At 37.5% G+C, this 20,429-nt stretch overlaps 1 protein-coding gene across 1 annotated transcript; it reads left to right on the top strand.

The window, feature by feature from the left end:
• Positions 1 to 1,960: 1,960 nt before the first annotated feature.
• Positions 1,961 to 4,020, top strand: LOC150078298 (adult-specific rigid cuticular protein 11.9-like). The gene is made up of 2 exons (XM_090384281.1): positions 1,961 to 2,068; positions 3,437 to 4,020. Exons 1-2 carry the CDS (start codon positions 2,060 to 2,062, stop codon positions 3,848 to 3,850), a joined length of 423 nt encoding a protein of 140 aa, XP_090240407.1. The 5' UTR covers positions 1,961 to 2,059; the 3' UTR covers positions 3,851 to 4,020.
• Positions 4,021 to 20,429: the final 16,409 nt, after the last annotated feature.

The following is a 20,429-nucleotide window of genomic DNA, read 5'->3' on the forward strand; positions in this document are numbered from 1 at the left end:
ATATCATGGCAGCTCGTTGCGATAACCGCAAACAGTCTTAGGATCTACATGCCCTCTTTTCTGTGACTTATGTTCACTTCACGTCACTGCAAATAGGTGCGTGCCCAGTAATTAACTGTTTTAAATCCAGTCTTTTCCCTACCCGCCCAAAGTGCAGTGTTTATACATCAGTGCAGCTTTCTTCGGAATAAGTCATACCCAAACAACTTCTTACTTTCGTCGACCTTGGCCGACTCACCTTGAATTACTCGACTGACGATGCTCTAATGGAAGTTAATTACATATACCGTTAGTGCTCAGGTATTCTTTCGGGGTCACTTCCTGTATAGCAAAGGGGAAAGGGGTAGCACCGCAAGGCTGTTCTAGATAACTTGATTATAAACACAGGTGGGCTGAAGTACTGTTAGAAGAGAAACAATATAACGTAAAGTGGTTAGACCAAAGAAAGTTTAAACGAAAGAACTCCCCCCCCCCAACTTTTTGATCACCGATCTTTAGTATATAAAAATAGCAGCCAATAAAACATCAAAAATACTAAAAAGATATCCTACAAATAACTTCACAGGAAAGGAAAAAATTGCTCCATTCTAATAGAAGAAAGATAACGCAGGCCGTTATTTCTATAAATTTCTTATGTCCAAAAGCCCAAGGGATTAAAAGCCTTACATTTTCTAATAGGGCCAACTTCATTCATCTTGAAGAGGCCCATAAGAAATCCTTAAACAGTAACGTGTCCTTTCTTTTGTTACACAAGTTATTTGCATAGCAATATATAAATGACTATATGCCCTTTTGTTTTATTAGCAGTAAGGTTTTTACGTAGATTAAGTGTTATTAGGATCCCATAAACCACTTACATCAATATCATTTTTACCTCTTAGGCTCAATGAAGTCGACAAGAAATTCGATGGTGTTGATAAAAAAAGTGGACTTTGCATTAAATAATTAACTCTAATTACACGATGAAATTGAAATTAATTTTGTTGTTAATAATAACCATAATAAAATATTTCCTGACTTCGATTTTAGCAAATAAAATAGTGTTTAAAATAAATTGTTTTCAAACATTCATTGTATTGCTTAGATAAAGATCCCAAAAAGTGAAAACTGTTGGTTTACTGTTACTCACCAATTAAAAAGTGATTGCTCCATTTTGTACTTACTGCGGTGATACCAAACTATCCTGGGCTTTCCTTTGGAGGGAAAAGTTTGATTATTAGATATTCGCCATGTAATGGCATTGAGAACTCGGGAACCTTTGATAGTTTATATTTTATCCCTAATGTAACTAACGCTTTGGAATATGGTTTGATATATTTGGTTTAGTCTTATAGTTTTAATGGCAACTGCGACTTTCAATTACTGTATTGTAAAAGCCTCAACTGTAAGGAAATAGACGTATAAACAATTCTTCGCGAAGGAGTTACTGCCGCGGACGAAGACCAAAACTTGTTTTCGTATATAACAAGAATGATAAACCGTGTTGGGTTTTATCGTACTTTTAGTGATAGAATTTGAGTAATAGCATCCTCATCCAGATTTTTCTGGGCTGCAGTAGCCATAGTAACTGCGCCTTGTTGTTTGAAAGAAGGTGTTATCCAACATCAAAGACTGCAGTTCCAGGAATCCTTGACATTCCAAGTGATAGGAGTGGACATCTGTTGGTAGCGAAAATGCTATCACTTCTTATCAATGACATTGGCCTACTTTACAAGGCCAAGGTCATTTCCTTAATAGGGGGAAAAACGGCGAATCCTCCTCTTATCAGGAATATCTTGAACAATTACTGGTTCATCTTCCTAATTCACGTGCCGATATTTTAACGAATATCTTTTCCGTCAATCCTACACGGGTCTTACGTTTTGCACCCAACACCAACACTATTTTTTTTTTCTGTGAATAGTTTCGTCTCATCCTCATTCGCTCGATAAATTTTTAAATTTGACGTTTATAACATCCGGTGAATGATGAGGGTGGAGAAAGAGAGTATATATAGTGGACCAGCTGATCATCATTTTCAGATTTGACCCATTAGAAGCCGAATCGTCCACTAGCAGCCATGAAAGTAGTAAGTAATCTTTCCTTTTTTCTGTACTGCTATTTAATTATTTTACGAAAAGAGGTTTAAATTTTTTTTGTAAAGAAAAAGCATCCTCCTCTTCTGTCTGCATTGTGTTATTCTCACATCTAACAAAAAGTTAATGCAGTTATACATGCCAATGAGCTGAAGATTGTTTACTATTTGTCTCGAGTTCAAATAGTTGTTCAAATTTTGTTATAATTCAGTTCCCAGCTAACAGTGTTATTAATCTCACGGTGGCTTGAGCGAAATGAAGTGAAGATTGTTAAGTGGAAAGAAAACTGTTAAAATATCATTCCTAGCATTGTAGATTGCAATACGAGAATTCTCAAAACGAATAAGGATTTTTTTTCCACAGACAAGACGCTTTCATTTAATGGATTAATGAACAGAGAGAACAATGGAAAAATCCTCACGGTTTTAATGAATTCGACATTGAATATTAAATTCAATGTAATATAAATTTCAAACGTTAGCTGGAGTATTAATAATAAAGTTTATTTTCTTACTGATAAGTATTGAACAAGTCTGTTTGAAACTACGAAGTAATGATTTAACAGAACAATTATATTTTATACTGAAACTTTCTGCATATGCTGATCACCGAGAGACCCTTACTGAGATGTTCGATAAAACACTCTTAGGAATGTCTGACTGTCGTTAGATTACATTTTAGGTTTTTTGTTAAACATTATAAAGTATCTCTAATAAATTTGAATTTTCCATTCAAGATTTTTCCTTGACTTTGAAAAATATAAGGATATTCACTGCGTATTTTAGAAAACTTGCTCGTTGCACTGAAAAGGATCCAGATGCTTGATTCACTATTTATCTTATTATTAACACATTTCTGTAATCTTCTTTATCTTCTCACATTTATATGGGGTCGGCATAACACATTTTTATAATAAGATGGCGAATTTCAACCGAAAAATGGCATCAGAGTATTTTAAATGTATTACCATTTCTTCAAAACGAGTTTTAAAAACGGAGCCACCATGATCAACCTTTTTCAAACCAAACGGTTGTCTAATGTTAAATAAATAACCTCCCTCAAATTTACATTAAACCCTCTAAGAAAAACAATTATTAGAATTAAATATTAAAATTCTTGTGTGAAATTAGAGTTTTTAATGGTAGATCTTAATTTCAATTAAGAGTTAGTTTTTATAGTAACCACCATTAGTCCATTATTATAGTAACAAGTATTTGTACTTCAAAAGCAATACCTTCAATTATCATTTGATTTGTAGAATTGTTTCTTGCATTCCGTTTTGATGAATAATAAAAAAAGTTATAGTAGTAATCGATATAAACTGTGTTTTTATTTTAAAATACTTTCATTTTCTCTCATAGATCATCTTCTCCATGCTCATTGTTGTCGGTATGGCAGCCGACATGTCCATGAGTCTCCTCGGAGGTGGTTACAACTTCAACTATAACACTGGGGATGCTGGAGCTCACCACCGTTCAGAGAGTGGCTCCGCTGATGGTAGCGTCACTGGCAGCTATAGCTATATCGACCCTAATGGTAACCCACGCACCGTCTCCTACGTAGCTGGACCCAACATCGGCTTCAAACCCACTGGTGACATCAGTGTAGACAAGAAAACTGCTGAGGACGCCGCAATGATAGCTGCCCTTGCACCCAAAGCTCCAGAGGCAATTCCCGGCTGGTCTCACCCTTACTACACCGGATGGAATCAGTACGGCTACCCATGGGCTGGATGGCACCACGGAAAGGCAGGCAGCTGGGGAGCGTGGTGGTAAAATTCCCTCTATTGCTGAATCCTTTCCTTCGCTATTGAAAAAAATCGCGCTTTCTCTTTGAGGCTTTGTGAGATCTTCGATATAAATGTGATAAGCTGGCATTAATCTTTCCTGTGGTGCGCTCTGAGCGGCTAGCTGTACAATGCTTTTGTTTTGTAAATGGCTTAAATAAAAAACATGGAATGATCTGTGGTCCAATTAGTTATTACACCGAGGAGATGAATCTCTTCGCTAAAACAAGACCCTGTGACTTCTATAGAACTTAAATACAGAAACCGTTCATATTTTGTGATCAATTCAGAATACGATCGATTTCCTCAACTAAAACGTATCTATCATATTAAGCTCGCATTAATGCAGCGTAAAATCAGCAAAGAATGTCTTAATATAAACCCTACTGCTTAACAAAGACTAATCGATTAAATATTGGATTTATTTCTAATTTTGCACATTATATTATCACGAGTTAGAGGAGAATTCGATTTATTGTAACATTTGAAATTTATTATCTGTTTATTTATCCAAGAAGTGCGGACCACCCCTGGACGTCAATGTTCCAGGAGGATGTGTTATTTACCATCGCCCTGAGAAATTTACGAATTAGTTCATTTATATAAAAAAGATTGAAATTATATACATGTCTGAAGTTATGCAAATTATTTGTGTGCACAATGGTTAACAATCAATTAATTAAATGTAGCTATTTATTATTATTCAATCTGTTTATATCCTTCATTGGAGCTCACCTTCTAGACGGCCATTTGGCTAAGAAGTGGAGAACATTCGATATGCATTTATTAACCGGGTGAATCTGCTCTTCACAGATTTATCAGCCGATGAGTTCTCTAGGGTATTCTTTCTGTAAACCTTATCTTCGCAGAATTTATTCCGATGTATATTTAATTTTTTGAATATTTCTAGGATATTAGCGGAGAAATTATCATCCAGAAATTCAGATTTGTAAGGGTTAGCAGGAGGGGGAAGGCGATCTTCCCATTTCGGCTAACTCTTACAAGTCAAGGTGATCTCTTCTCACCTTCTCCGGTCCAGAGATTAAAGCTGATACATGGAGCATCTGTTCGGCCCTTTATGAGCCATGCTAGAGTGAGGATATTTTTTGCAGCCGTCAGATGACTCTAGGAAGTGGAGCCAAGACTTGCGTGAAAGATGAGTATGGAAATAGTAAGAGGATTGCCCACCTCCATCTTAACATCTAATACGAGATATCTGTTTAGGTAGGAGGCTGGAGCAGAGGAGAAAGAAAGCCACAACCAAAACAATTACAGCGCCAAAATACCTTAACCCTGAAAAGTGTGTTTATGCGGCTCAAGCAATCCCATGGGATTTCCTTGAGGAATGCGACCCAAAAGTCGGCATTGACCTGATGACAAGATGGATAGCCACCGTTTCTCTCTATGCTGCATTCAGAGCATTCAAAGGCCTGATGGAATCCAGAAGTCTCTGAAAGTTTTCACGTTAAACAGAATTTGCACAAAAAGTGGAAAAACTCCGGCTCACAGTCGGACAGAACTGCCTATTCCCGAGCTAGGGCGCTTTTTATTCGGAACAAGAGGGAGGCGATAAAACTTCACCTAGAGGATACCATAAAAAAGGAGAAGCCCTTCCATAGAATCCAATCAGAGGACGCCATTGACTCACTCAATATGGGCAGTTGGCTCGACCATGTAACTAGGTTCGCTGACAGCCAGAATCCACTACACCAATGGAATTCCCAATCAATCCAATTTCGACAGACCCCTTAAATTTAATTCACCTCACCAAATACCAGCTGATCTACGCAATGAATAGCTTAGCACCTACGGCCGCATCCGGTGCCGACGGAATTCCTGTTTATGCTGAAATGACTCAGTACATTTGTTGTTGATCCTATCCTGTCGTTATTTAACAAGATCCTTAATCAAACATTTTCCCTCCAATGTGGCATGTCTATCTAGTAAGACCGCTGCCGAAAAAACGCCCCGCTCCTCAGCCCAGTCACTTTCGTCCAATTTCCTCTGCATCAAGCCTATTAAAGCTCTGAGAAATCTCTTCTGAGAACATTAACCATCCAAATTATGCCACAACAGCTATCGCAGATCCACTATGCTACAAACGGTCAAGATCCTCGAAGCATTTGAGCACGGTTCAGAAATCACCATTATGTATATCGACGTCCAGGCAGCATTTGATTCCATATCCGTTTACGCGTTGGCGAGGCTAATACGTGAGTATTACCTCATTGGTGGAGATGTGCTCTGGTTTATTCAGGCAATGCTTGAGAACAGGACCATTATTGTTCGCGATGGCAATCTGCGCTACACCAGGACTATTACAGCTGGAGTCCCACAAGGCAGGGTCCTGTCCGGAATCTTGTTCTCAGCTGTTCTCGTGCCATTCGTGACGGGCCGAACCGATATCATCACCTTTGCCGATGATATAAAACTGTTTATTCCCATCAGCCCTGGAGACACTGCTGAATACATCAATGCCTTAATCCTTCAGAAAATCCGGAACCTTAAGGCCTTCCTCTCCGGTTTCGGACTTCACATCAATCCTGAGAAGTCAAAACAGCTGACTTTCTCTCTCAAACGGAGCCCAACAATAGCGCAACCCATTTTAAGATGATCCGCGATTTCTGCCGTCCAACAACATACAGATCTGGGCGTTATTTTTGATCAAACGCTGTCCTTTCTACCGCACATAGACCACTTGCAAATAAAGTTCTGTTGACTCTGGTGGATGATTAAACAACAACTAATGCACGTCCATGACCAGGGCTGTTGGATGCAGATATATTAAGACATGTGTTTATCCGGTCATACTCTATGGCCCCGAAGTCTGGACTTTAACTGCTACGACCCATCTTAGACGGATTTTCGAGGGGGAATTCTGGCTACTGAAGTGGGCCATATGGAAATTTCGGCTTCCTCCTGTACCACGGACCACCCAGATGGCGGCAGCTCTCAACGTCAGACGTCTTCATTCTATCATTTACGAGAGAAGGCTCGCCTTTGCCATCAAAATGATGGTCGGCATTATTTCAGTACCAGATTTCTGGGCTAACTGCGGATGGAGGATCCTGGTCCCAAGCCTTAGGACTAATCCAATCCTACAGGATATTGCAAACCGGTTAAAGCTATCTGATCGGTTCCTACTCGTGCAAATACTGCAAGACATGCAGTCCTTGGACGGCGACCTCTACAAATTCGCAGTCACGGAATACAGGCAGAAAATACTCGGTCGACTTCCTTCCCAGGACCACGTCAGAGGACATTAGAACCTGCTCCCGGAGACATTCATCACTGCTATGGATCCATCACCCCAGTGTTCAAAAATTTCTGGAGTCGATGCTTTTTTTTATTTTTGTTTATTATGTTGTGTAATTTCTTTTATGTAAACCCCTGCCTTGTAGCCGTGAAGGGAGTTGTATACAGCAATGCCTTTTATATGTAATAAAGAGTTCTTCAAATTTCAGAAGAGTAATGCGGTATTCGCGTAAGTCACTTTAGAAGGTACTGAGAAATCAATGACGGATTATGCAGTCCTCTAGCTCCAATCGTACGGCCACGTAAATCTTCCTTCTTGCCTTGTCAAAAGGAAGTTGGAAAGTGAACCCTTCATCCCGGGTGAGGCCTGGGTCTGTGTGGGACATCATCCTTTACAGCTGTTCGCCGCTTACAAAGATTTGAATATAGTATTTTTGGTTATCGTGATACGAGCTGATTTTTAAAGGTTAAGTTGAAGCTCGATTGTTTCAAAATACTCTTCCAGTTATGTTATTTTTTTTTTGGTTTTTAGGAGCATTAGCAACTAAGGCCATATTGCTCCGGTGCAGTGGTCATTCCCTGACCTTTCCGCATCCTCCATATTTGGTGGTGACGGGCTCGAACCCCGGTCTAATCAAGAAGCGTGTGCTACGCACTGCTGCTCCTTCCCACCTGGCTACGGAGGCGCCTACTCTTCCAGTCTCTCATCCCTTATCTGAGTTAGCACGAGGATTGTTTGAGCTCACATAGAACTTCAAGTCATCAGCATAGGTAACAAAATTTGTATCAGAATGGTTCCAGAATTGCTGCAAAAAAGTTCGCTAATAGCACACTGCCATGTGGGATTCCTCTCGTGGCGTCAATGATTACCTGGAAGTTGTTGCGGGAAACTAACAGATGCCTTAAAAGCACAACTGACTAAAATTTACAGTATGGTTCAATTGAAATAGGGTTTGATCATGGTGAAAACATGCTGGAAGGTACACTTTCTCATATGCCAATTTTATGTTGTGGAAGATAATGTCAATTTGGGATATGTTATTAAGAGCCGGTTATACTCTGAAGAATATGTCTAGAAGATTGGTAGTTGACTTTTGTGAACGACGTTATGAAGATACTGAGATCTGTACCAAAGGTGCTGTTCTGCACTATTGCTGGCTGAATCATTTTTTCAAAAATTTTGAGTAGTGAACAGCTGGTGGAGTTTGGTCAGAGGTCTTTTTTGGAGATTTTGGCTTCTTAATCGTTAGAAAAGGTTTGACATGATAGGGTTTCCAAATTGTTATGACGATTTCATTTTACAGTATTTGTCTGAAGATACGCAGAAAGATCTATTATATACGTATTGCATATTTTAATTATGAAAAGTGGGAATCCATATGGACCCACCGTAGCTTTGTTTGGCAATATGTTTATGATATCGATAAGGTTCTTTCTAGATATGAAATTTCGATATCCTCCATCTGTGGCTTAAGCACCCAGACCGCCTCTCCCTCAGGAAGGCACCCAGTCCTCCTGAGGGAAAGAGGACGTGTGGTTAGGATGGCAAACCTGCTGAAAATTACTTGGTGCCCATTCCTGAACGAGCTTTTAGTTTATGTCAGTGTGATACGGTTGGTGAAAAAGAACCCTTCTAAACCTCTTCAACTTGTCGAGAACGGTTTGGTTATTTTTTTCTCTTTCAAGAAGCATGCTCTTTCTTTCTCATAAATGCTAAGGTCTGAAGGAAGTTGAGGTTTCTGCACTTTCAATAGGTCTTCTGCTTAGATAATAAAAATTTTAACAAAGATAATACTATCAAGTTAATATTATCTTTGTTAAAACCCTAATTTTACCTGTTACAAAGCCTGACTTCCTTGGCTACTGCACTGGCAGCAATCAGGTTCAACTGTTCTGACAAGAGGATAGCATTCTCTATCGAATTTGAATAAACTATTCGCCAGTCAAATCTTTTGATGCACTACAAAATATAGGCTTCAGATATTTAATGCAGAAGAAAACCTTTTCTGAGGTACGCATCGGATAGCACAAAAGTTCGAAGTGTTACACCAAAGTCCACCAGAGTATCCTCATGCTTAGGCAGTAACAAATTAAAATCACCCCTGACCACGTAGGAATTTTTGGTACTAAATTTGCTGCTAACCAGATGAGGAGCTCAGTTCTGGAGTCTTCATTGTGATCTGGGAAATGTTTCAACAGTTTTATTAACTTTTCATACAAGCAATAGATCAGAACAATCTGCGGCAATACAAACCGTCCATGAAGATGTCACCATCCACGAAGATTCATTATAAAGATATAGTAAAATTTAGTAATGAATATATTTAATAAATTTAGTAACAAAAAAGTTTAGTAAAATTTTATATTACGTTTCGGAATTCAAAGGAAATTAGATTTTTAAAAAATGCTTCATTTTTTAAACTAACCAGAAATGAATTTCTTGGTTTGTCAAGTATTTCAAATTCTAAATCCATTTTTTTTTAAACAAGAGATACATCATCTACAGTAGATGTTCTTTTATAGTTTAATCCTGCATACCTAATTAAAACATTCATGAAACCCGAGTAAAGCATTTATATCCAAACCTCATTATCCTCTAGATTAACTCAGAGCCTTCATAAAAAAGCCGTAAAAAACAGCATTTTTTGAGCAAGAAACCTTCACCAATTCACGTGAATAGGAACATAAATCAAAGCTAGGCGGGTTCTGAAAACGTGCTGTTCACGTGTCGCCTGCTGGCTTTCTTTCCCGGGTGGTGATTTGAAGGTTGCTGCTTCGACCGTTTGCTCCATACGGTAATACATTTTAACGATCTTCTAATTCGAAGGTTAATATTATCAAGTGGGTAAAAAAGTGTCAGTAAAACTAATTTATTATTTTCACCTTCAAAGCTTAGATTATAAACCTCACTAGTACCATTTTACACCTTCTGAAAGTGCAGTATGACCAAAATAAAGTATACAGTATTCCTAATGGCAACGTCATGAATGTTGTCTCCGAAATCAGCCTTTAAAAAGACTAATTTTTAAAATGGTGTAGAAATTTGTAAGACACTGTAATCCTGACGTATTGTAATTATTCTGGTAAATATCGAATTAACTTTTAACATCACACAACTGAAGGGTTGCACAATTTTTGCATGCACTTTATTTTGTCACTTACTGTTTCCTGCTAGAGAAAATGTTTATTATTTCATTAAAACTGTCGGCAATGTTCACCTTTAAATTTTCCATTAAGCTTTTAAATACTTAGTCACCTCTCTATAACAATTTATGCTATTCACTCCGTCCTTATCTGATATTGGTTTCCAAGGGTGTGAAGGGCTTATAGTGAAATGTTTATTGCAAACAGCCTGTTTGTTCAAAAGACTAGAGCCTCAGTTTCAAAGAGAAAAGAAAAACTGGAACTTACTTAGGAGAATTCATATGCGCTCTCTGCCAACGGCCAATACGGGGGGCTACTGGAAGTTTCCAATGATAGCGTATGAACAATTAGTAGAACAATATAGTAATAGTTAGTAGCACAGGGATGGCAATTCTTTCCTCTTTGATGCTTTCCTCAGAAAGATGGAGCTTCCCAGTCCTTTTGAGGGCGTCTCACGGGTCAGCTGACGCAAATAGATTGGATGTGGCAAATCCAAAGAATGGCCACATGACATGTGCATGTACCACCTTTACCAGGAGACACGAGAGATCTGAAAAACCCTCATGTCTCTCAACAGGAAAAAAAAATAGTGAGTGAAGTATGACAAATTCAACTACTTTTACTAGAGTATCGAGTGAATGACTAAGGCGATCAAGAGTGAACTCTTACATGCATTGAGGAAATTGGGAAAAAAGCTTTCTAAAGGTCCACGTTTTATTTTAAATGTTAAATCAGTGTGTAAATTTTCATTACAATAAAATTTCCAAGTTATTTGCAATCATTTGTAGTGTCACTTCGCATCGAATATGAATTAGTAAACATATCACACGAAAGACGTTCTGGAGAATTCCAAAGTCAACTTTTAATGATCGCTGAAACACAATTGGTGAATTGAGTTACGTACTTGAGACAAACTCATTATATTCCATTGATGAATAAATTTTTTTTCGGCCATAATTAGTATATATCAAAGTATCTAAAGGTTATTTACTTAGTCTGTCTGCAATTTACATAATGAAAGACGGCTATGGATTTCGATTTTTTTATTTTATAATTACTGAGCATTTTATTTTGAAATAAAAGAAACATCCTTGGTGAGAACGTGAAAATGAAGTAATATCAAACGTTTCAAAAAGGCGCAATACAGATCAGATTCCTTCCTTCTCTCAAAAAGTCTATTTTAATTATTTTTTTTCAGATAAATGCAAAATATAGACAATCAAACTGAACGATTTTCTTCTGCTCTGACATTTTACTAAACCTCCTTTACGCCGTTTAATTTCACGCATTCAAACAGGTTGAAAAATCGGAAAAGGTTCCATAAATTTGTACTTATGAAACTATAAGGTGGTAGAAATAAACAGATACCTTATATACACTGAGAAATTTATTTATGCAAAAATAAAGGTATATAAACATCAACAAATCTCTTAAAACTTCCTCATTACAAGGCCATCAATTTTTTCTTTAGTAATTCAAGCACTTCATCAAAGTGTGCATATTTTACAAATTTTATGCAGGGCCTAATCCTCCATATGTCGTGCGCCCATGTAAAAATATCTCTAATGATGCAATCAGTCAATTTTATGAAAAAATGTCAGGATGCTTCCTAGCATTATTCAGTGTTCTACAGAGAAAAGACCATTTCAGGAACTAAGCATTTTTGTTTTTCTCCCCTCTCTGTACGTACGTTAAGACAATAAAAAAAGACGTTTAGCCTCGAAAGCTGCAAGCCATTTGTAATTAAATATGTATTAAAATTTTTACTGGATATATGTATTTATATTTATTCAACTACTTTTACAAAAAATCGTGTTGTCATTTAATATTTCAAGCAGTATGTGATAGCAGGACATCGCCACAAAAACCGAGTTCCACATAGGAATGAAAATGGCAAGAATGCACACTCCTCAGTCACAGAATAAAATAGCAAAGAGTTAATTATGATAATAATTACAGCTGTGTAAATTTTATATTGATATTCGGTGGCAATAATTAGCCCGTGTTTGTTTGTTTGGAGTTTTCTAAAAACTAATAGTAACGATTTAATCCAATCTCCCAAATGCATGCAATCATATATGATTAATGCTCCAACTGGCACTTCAAGTCTCAAGGATGCAAACAATAGAAATTCCGAACTTCTTTTCCTTGTATTTCCTTTTTTATTCTATTATGGCCATTGTTACTTGAGATATGAAATCATTTTGTCCATTAATTAGCATTACAGCTTTATCTTCCCCAATATACGACGACAAACTATAAATAAATGACATTGATTCACACGAAGTCGATTGAATGAAAATCGAGCAACGCCCATCGACAGATGATCATGTTCAGTAATTTTAAACACGTCATCGGCTTTGACCTAAATTCCTGACTAGTTTCCACTTTTATCTTAGTAAACACTGAAACTATCCCGCCATCCACTCACGCCTCTCTTGTGCTGTTAACAGCCATCCCGAAATTCAATGTGCATAAGCAATCCCAGATTATTTTCCCTCAGATAACAAATTATGAGCTGATCAGCTGTTGGAGGTTATTCATCCACCTTGAAGGATGAATTAGAGTGATGCAACATTACAAAGTTTGAAATTATCTGAAAAGGTCGGAAACATTCTCCTTGCCGATATCTCATTTTTCCATCACGTTTTTCGAGGCGTCATTATTTGAATTTGCTGTTGTTCATATTCTCTTCCAAGGATCCATTTACATCACTTCAACTTCGCTCTAAACAAGCATCTCCTGCTGATTTAATTTTTAAATGATATCAAAATGTGAATGTTTATTTTATGACGAAAGGTAGTGCCCACCTGAATATCCACTTTCGTCATACTACGCAGAAGTTATAGTGGGCGCACACCACAGAATAAAAAACAAGCAATTATAGTAGACAATACGAGGCAGTAGAGTAATTTCACCACTCCGAAATCTTTCTTATTGGAAGCTTAAAACCGTTAAAATGATGTTGGTACAACATGGGTGATATCTTTGTTGCGGGGGGGAGGAGAATAGAGAGAGATTGCCATCAAAGGGATTCAAGATCAACTTTACAAAAGATCAGCAGACGGACGTTAGGTCATAGGCTGAATTGGAAATGATGCAATACTTCAGAAGGGTTTCAAATCATTAAGAGGTTTGCGAATAATCAGTCTACCTTGTCACCTTTCCACGAAACCAAAGTAGTGGAAGGTGATGGCGAAAGTGCTATTGAAATTTTACTTTGAGGAGCTGAATTTAATTTCTCCACGTTCTGTGATGCTTAAACTTCATTTTGGTCCTCTCGACTTTGAAAAGAATTAAAACCAAAAGAGTAGTTTATTTTAAGTCTATTTTACATCTTATAGCCGAAAAATAGTCAATTTTTATTCAGAATCTTTTAAATCTCCACTTACTGTCTATGTTCGTCCAGTTTAAGTACCATTCATTTTTCCTGAATTAATCATTAAAATTCCTACCATTCCAGAAAGGTAATATTTGTGCATACGTTTACAACGACATTCGTTATCAGAAAAGATTTTACTTCTTGTATTCTATCTTGTGAAACTCTCTAACCCTAGTCGTTCTCAAGTGTAAATAGCATACTTGTTTATAAACTGTCCTGTAGACACTTGAGTAATTCTTTTTCTCCTCTCCAAAGATTTCTTCGCCCATTTGCATCCTAGTTTTATCTGACATAAAATATCAAATAAAACTATCAATGTGAATACTTGCTTATCTAAAGAATTTTTCAACTTTCATTAAAGAACAGAATGAAGGATTCGACATTAGCTGTTGCCCAAACACTGTTTCAGTGACTGGACAGAAAGGTGTAAGAACCCAGTTCTTACACTCATCCTATGGAAATAAATAATATAACATAACAAGAAAATATATGTATATATTAAATAAAATTATTCACATGGGATGATTTTCAGCTTAGATTGCGATCGCTCTGTACCGTGCAGTCAAGTAGGGGAGGATTAACGTAACAACGGGGGGGGGGGGGTAGCAGGACGGTACACAAGACAATGGGAGCACTGGAACACTAGTACAAAGGGAGCACCGTAAGGCCAGTTCATGGTCGCATAAACAGAAAGTGGGCAGCTCTTTGGAAGAAAAGAACAAGGGGAACCGACTCCCCCTTGTGGAGAGGAAGATTTTAAGAACTAAGAGGGTGAAGGAGACCCTGGATGCGATATACACTATGTGGAAATGGCTAGCCGCTAGATGAAACAGACCGACTCCTTGAGCACTTATTAATTTCATGGAGCGGTAGAAAAAAAACAGAATGGACTAAAAGGGGTAAGTGCCTCGGAAAGATCACATGAGAATATCTAGAAATTTCTAGACGCCCAGTAGTTCATCGAAGTTTCTGGAAATTTCGTGAACAGGAAGTTACCCCATGAGAGGGAAGGGCCAAGAAAAACGGAAGAAGTGGGAGAGAGCGAATGAGAATAATGAGATGAAGAACGAACGACGATTGGATCAAAATAGAATGAGCGACTGAAACAAAAAGGAGATGCAAGACAGGGAAGGAGGGTTTTTTTTTTTTTTTCGTGGGAGAATTGTGAGTTTTGGAGTTTGGAAGTTTTAAGAGTTCCCGTGGAGATGTCTGAGTGATGTGCGGCTGGAAAGAAATCCCGAGAAGTGCCGGGAGAATCGCCAGAAAGTAGCGGACAGAGAAATGAGTTGTGGGAGTTGCTGTGTAAGAGTTGTTGAAATAGGAAGGAGATAACCAATGAAAGATGGAAACAAGTATCGAAAAGCCTCGGTATAGAAAGGTAAGGAAGAGCTACGTAACCAGGCTTCTTGATAAAGCAGTAAGAAGAGTCCTGATAATTCTATTATGCTTCCCAGTTTCGTCGAACTGATCAGACGCCCAAAAAGCAGGCCGGAGCAACTTATTTAATAGCCGTATGGAGAGAAGAGCGAGTTCCTGAACGTAGGAGAATCCCTGTAGATGAGAAGCAGTTCCTTTTCCGATGAATAATTCCAGTTGGAGCCTGATGATGCCCTATGCTGTTGATGATGGTCGCCCCTGAACTGAGAAAAGGTTGTGTAAAGGGTGATTCCCTAAGTTATTATGTAAGTACGAGATAATAATTTTAAGCTAGATTTGAGGGGAAGGACTTTAGGAAAATGTCTATTTAGTTGATAGTAGATTGGGTATTGTTTAGTATAAAAGGAAGAAAAGGGTTCATAGATGTATGTACTTCATCTCAAGGATAAGTTAAAGCAAGGAAGATTTAGATGCATGTACTCGAGACTGGTATGTTCTAAGTTAAGAAGTAAAGGTGTTCTATGTACTTGAAACGTTACAAGATATTAAGATTGAATTATTTTGGAAGGGATAAATTAAAGAAAGATTATAGCGGGGATTTATAAATCTAGGACAATATCCAAAGAGGTGTTAAGTTCACTGCTGTAATTCCAGTTGGGAAGTTTAACTGTTAGAAAGTAAAGGAATGTTATGAGATGTAACCTAAACCAGAAGGAGGAAAGGCAGAAAGACACAAAGAGACATAATATATCATTTGCGATTAATTTTACATCTTAACACACATATAATGCCAGTAATTAACATTATACCAATTGATGTTGTATGATATAATCCTTTAATGTATATACTGTGAAATAAACAAATTTGTATATGTTTATCATGTGTAGTATTGAGTCATTCTGAATACTCAGTCAGTCCAGAGGAGACCTACACGAACTATTATTCCCCCAGAATCTGTGATCTTCTGTGCAGTATACAAGTCAGGTGTTAACGTGGAGGGGGGGAGTAAATTAAGGGGGAAATCTAATTGAGAAATACAAAGTTAAGAGGTGGGTCTGGAAGGTTAACGTGATTTATTATTACAGAAATAAATAATAATAATAAAGAAAAAAAGTATTAACATCCATCTATCCCCCCCCCCACAAAGGCTATGAAAAGAATGACATATATTCCACTTCAATTCTTGTCCTGTGTTTAAACCTTGGTCTTCCGAGTAATGCGTGAAAAATATTTGAGAAAAAGATACTTATAACTGGTGGCTTGCAACAGCCCTGAATCTTTCTTCTTGTACTGAATACCGTAAAGACTAAAACCAAACTATTAATAAAAAATATACAAAGTTGGTTTTGTATTTATTGATGCAATTCGAATTGAATTTTTAATAAAACAGAAAAGAAACCTTGGAAATGACGAAGCAGTGTGTTTTATGAGAACAAATTACTTTTGCGGCGAATAGCAACTGGAGTCATACTACGACACGGTTATATTTGTATAATAAACGACTATGCCTGGGCATAGTTCATGTTCACAGACGGATTTGCATGTTACGCGGGCTGAAAAATCCAGAATAGTTCACATTAAAAACCCTATGATGTCTTGATATCGTCTTGCTCTACATCCACATCTACATCCATTTGAAGATTTTTATTTGAAAAGTTGCTTAAAGTATTCTTGTTGGTTTTCTTAGGTGCATCAACGACTTCGATCATATTGCGTACCTTGCACTGGAACATAAACATGTGAAAATCTGTCAGCTGGTCTAATGAATCCCATTTCCAACTATCGTGCTGATGGGTGTGTTCACATTTGGAGGAAGCATGAGGCCATGGTACTTGGATGTACTGTTGATGTTCTGCAGGCTGGAGATAGTGATGTTATGGTTTGGGGACTGTTTTCATGTCATGCATTGAGTCCTCTGATCACCGTTCATTAACTGCTCAATGGGAATGCCTGCCTTTGTCGTTGTTGAGCAAGTACATCCCCTTCATAATGAGAGAGTATCCAGACAATTCCAGCCTCTATCAACAGCGTGTCATCCCATAAGCTCTGGCAGGTTGCTAAATGGTTTCAGGAATGTGCCAATGAATTCTCTATCCTTCCATAGCTACGTGTATCATGTCTGTGTAAGTGTATGAGTTCAGGCGTCCGATTTGCATGTTGTGCGAGTTGAAAAACTCAGAATAACGGAAAGGTAACCCTACAACCTCCGCCTGAGATCGTCTAACCAAAGCTTCGAGTGAAAAAGACTAGAAATTGCCCCAGTCATCAACGGGAACGAATCCAGTCCTCTAAGCCAGACAGTTGGAAAATTAGTCTTACCATCGGAACTATTCATAAATACAAGCAGGGGGGAAGCGTCGTGATAAAACGTTACGATATATTTACAAGTAGGTGTTTTCGCATGGATAAAATGCGAATTTTAAATAAAAAATAATGGAAGATACTTCGTTAATTAATAAAGGCAATGAAGTCAAAAATGTTATTGTGGACTGTATATTGGAACGAGTTGTACAAAGGGTTTAAAAATCGTATTTTTGATTAATTATTAGTATTAGCAGAGGAATATGATGCAAGAAAGCAAGCTTATACAGCGTCAGCCAAAAAAAAAAAAAAAAAAACCTCCCAATTCACCCACCCGTTCACTTCAAAAGTTTGTCGAGTTCTTCTTTGAATTTAATTAAACTATCAACTTCCACAATGACAGATGGGAGTTTGTTTATTTTATAATTAGTGGTTATTGTACATTATATTCAGGAAGAAGAACAAATGTACGCTGAGCTGCAAGTGCTAATTAAGTACATAGCCAATTATATTTAAAGTGCGTGACCCAGAAATGACTCTGCCCCTCCCATTAGGAAAATGGGAGGAGCAATCATTTCACTGCAAGTAGCAGAAAATTCTAAGCTGCATTTAAATTTTTTTTTTTTTTTTTTTTATTTGGTAGTTATTGGCGCATCGGCTTCTGTGGCCATATTGCACCTCCCAAGGTTTTTGCAGTACTTTGATCCAAGCCCGAGGCGGGAATCGAACCCGCGACCTTTGGGTTGCCGGGCTGCATTTAAATCTACAATTTTACTGTTTTCTAAACTAAATTTGAGAAATGTTCGATTATTAGAGAAAGATTGTTGAAAAAAAAATTGGCTTGACACCAATTTAGTCACAAAAACTTACGCTTCGCCAGTATCTATTCAAACTTTAATCTGAATTAAAGCAGTTAACTCAGAATTGCTCTGAACGTTTCTATTTCTGCTTTATGCAAATACTGTAAAACACAAAACAATTCAGTCACGAATAACGAAAACAAGCTCAGAAATCATCTGAGCTCATAACAGTCGAAATACACCAAATGTAAGTCTCCCCCCCCCCCGTTTTCAATTACTAGTTAAGCGCAATCAGCAAGAAACGTCCACGCAAAACGTTATGCAAATGCTTTTCAAGAATGAAAAGCTGTATTATGAGATCTCCGTACAGTATGTCCTCCATAAACCAAATTTGCAACACAATAAGGAAGTGGAGGGGAATAATTTGGCGGAGTAAGTTATCTTAGTCCACTATCTCCAAACAATTGAACAAGAAACTCCAAAATGAACAAAGATATGAACAAAGAGACTCCCAGACAGTTCCATGACAGGAGCTGTTTTCGTTTCCAACAGTTCAACTGAATTTATTGTTAAAATAAGCGTTTAAGTCAAACGTCAAAGACCTTTTAATGTGCCCTGCGCGATTCATTCAACTAATATTTCAGAAATGCTCGATTTTTAGTCCACTGCCCAAGAAAAATCCCTATCAAGGTAAACCACAGTAATGGTACCTTACTTGCCCACATTAATTGCTACAGACTCGTTTAATTTTATTACGGAAGTAATTATACGCACTTTTATTTTATGACTTACCTGTCTCTTTCACTGCAGTCAGAAATATTATTACATACTGTAATAAAACTAAGGCGCTTAAACGGGTAACTTCATTTAGCAAAAACAGTATTCCACCTACAATACAATTAAAAATAACAGCATGTTTCTGTTTTACGCGTATCGACGACGAGATGAGCAGCTTACCCATTGGTACATATGGCGCCATCTTTAAGGGAATGCAGTATTCCAAGTGAAGGTAGAAAAATAATGAATACTATTACCAAATTTCAGAAGCCCAAAAATAGCCAAATATGATGCACGAAAGATGAAAACAATTATTGACAAAAGTTCGCTCATAAATTAAATAAATATTTAGTGCAGCAGAATTACATAACCTATGGTGACAATATACAAGTTACCTCCAAGGCCAGAAGTCTTTATAGGAAATTACAAAAGTACATGCATAACGATAACATGGGTCGTATTTTAGAAAACAGGGTGGCATCAGTTCGCTTGAGGTATTGGCCGTCTTTGGGAAACAGGATATATATCCACATTGAGTTGGTGAGTCAGTGTGAGAGAGAGGGATAAGGGACGAATCTTTATATCAAGGGAGAAGATTTTATTTCAGAAAGAAATTAATGAAGACTTCCTAGTATTCCTGGGGGAGGTTATGTCAGCCAACCTTATCCCAAGCAGAAGGAGCCTACATGCAGAGTTTGGACACAGCATGTACTGATGTTATCTTAAGCGACTTCTTCAGTGGAACCCAATTTTAAATTTATCTCACTGCGATGCGAGAGATGGTATAGTCATGGCCATTTTTTATGTTTGCTTAAGTTAACGCAGAGAGGAGGCTGTTAATGTGAGAGGGTCTTAAAGGCAAACTTTTATATAGTGGAGGATGATAACTGAGTTGAAAACACCAAGAAGCTTTGTCTTAATACCCACATTTTATAGAGAGACAGAGTTTTAAGAAGGTTGATACTTGACTATCTTCATCTCGTCTAAGGCCGATTAACTCAACCTTGAAAACGCCTGGATTCAACTCCGGTCTCCGGTTGAAAATAAAGAAATACTTTTTGTTGGGTTGGGAAGCACCTTTATATTTTTTGTTCTGTTTTATTATTTGATTTTTATCGCCTATCTCTATGGTCATATTAGCCCGGTTGTTGACGATTCCATAGTTTTTTTTCTTCCCGAAACTCGTTTTTCATCCCGTCAAATAGCTAACCCGACCACACAAAATAAATTTCCAGATAAAGTACACTAACGCCTCTTGATCTCATTAATAAGGCAAATTCTAAACATCAATCCAACTCAACCTTGAAAATAATTCAATAAATTATCCGTGTCACTGAAGGAACAGACTCTGAATATTACAGAAAAAAGACTCGTTGAAAAGTGAGTGTTCTATCTGAAAGAAAGAACCCTTCCAATGAACTTCCAATTAGCGATTATCACATTGATTGTTTGAATTTTCACTTTTCATAGTCCCTTGGTGCTTTCCCTGTTCTAAAGTACAACATATTTGTAAAAATTCATATTATTTTTAA

The sequence above is a fragment of the Mastigoproctus giganteus genome, chromosome 11 (genome assembly GCF_048544385.1).
Source record: "Mastigoproctus giganteus isolate SK-2022 chromosome 11, ASM4854438v1, whole genome shotgun sequence".
Taxonomy (NCBI): Eukaryota; Metazoa; Arthropoda; class Arachnida; order Uropygi; family Thelyphonidae; genus Mastigoproctus; species Mastigoproctus giganteus.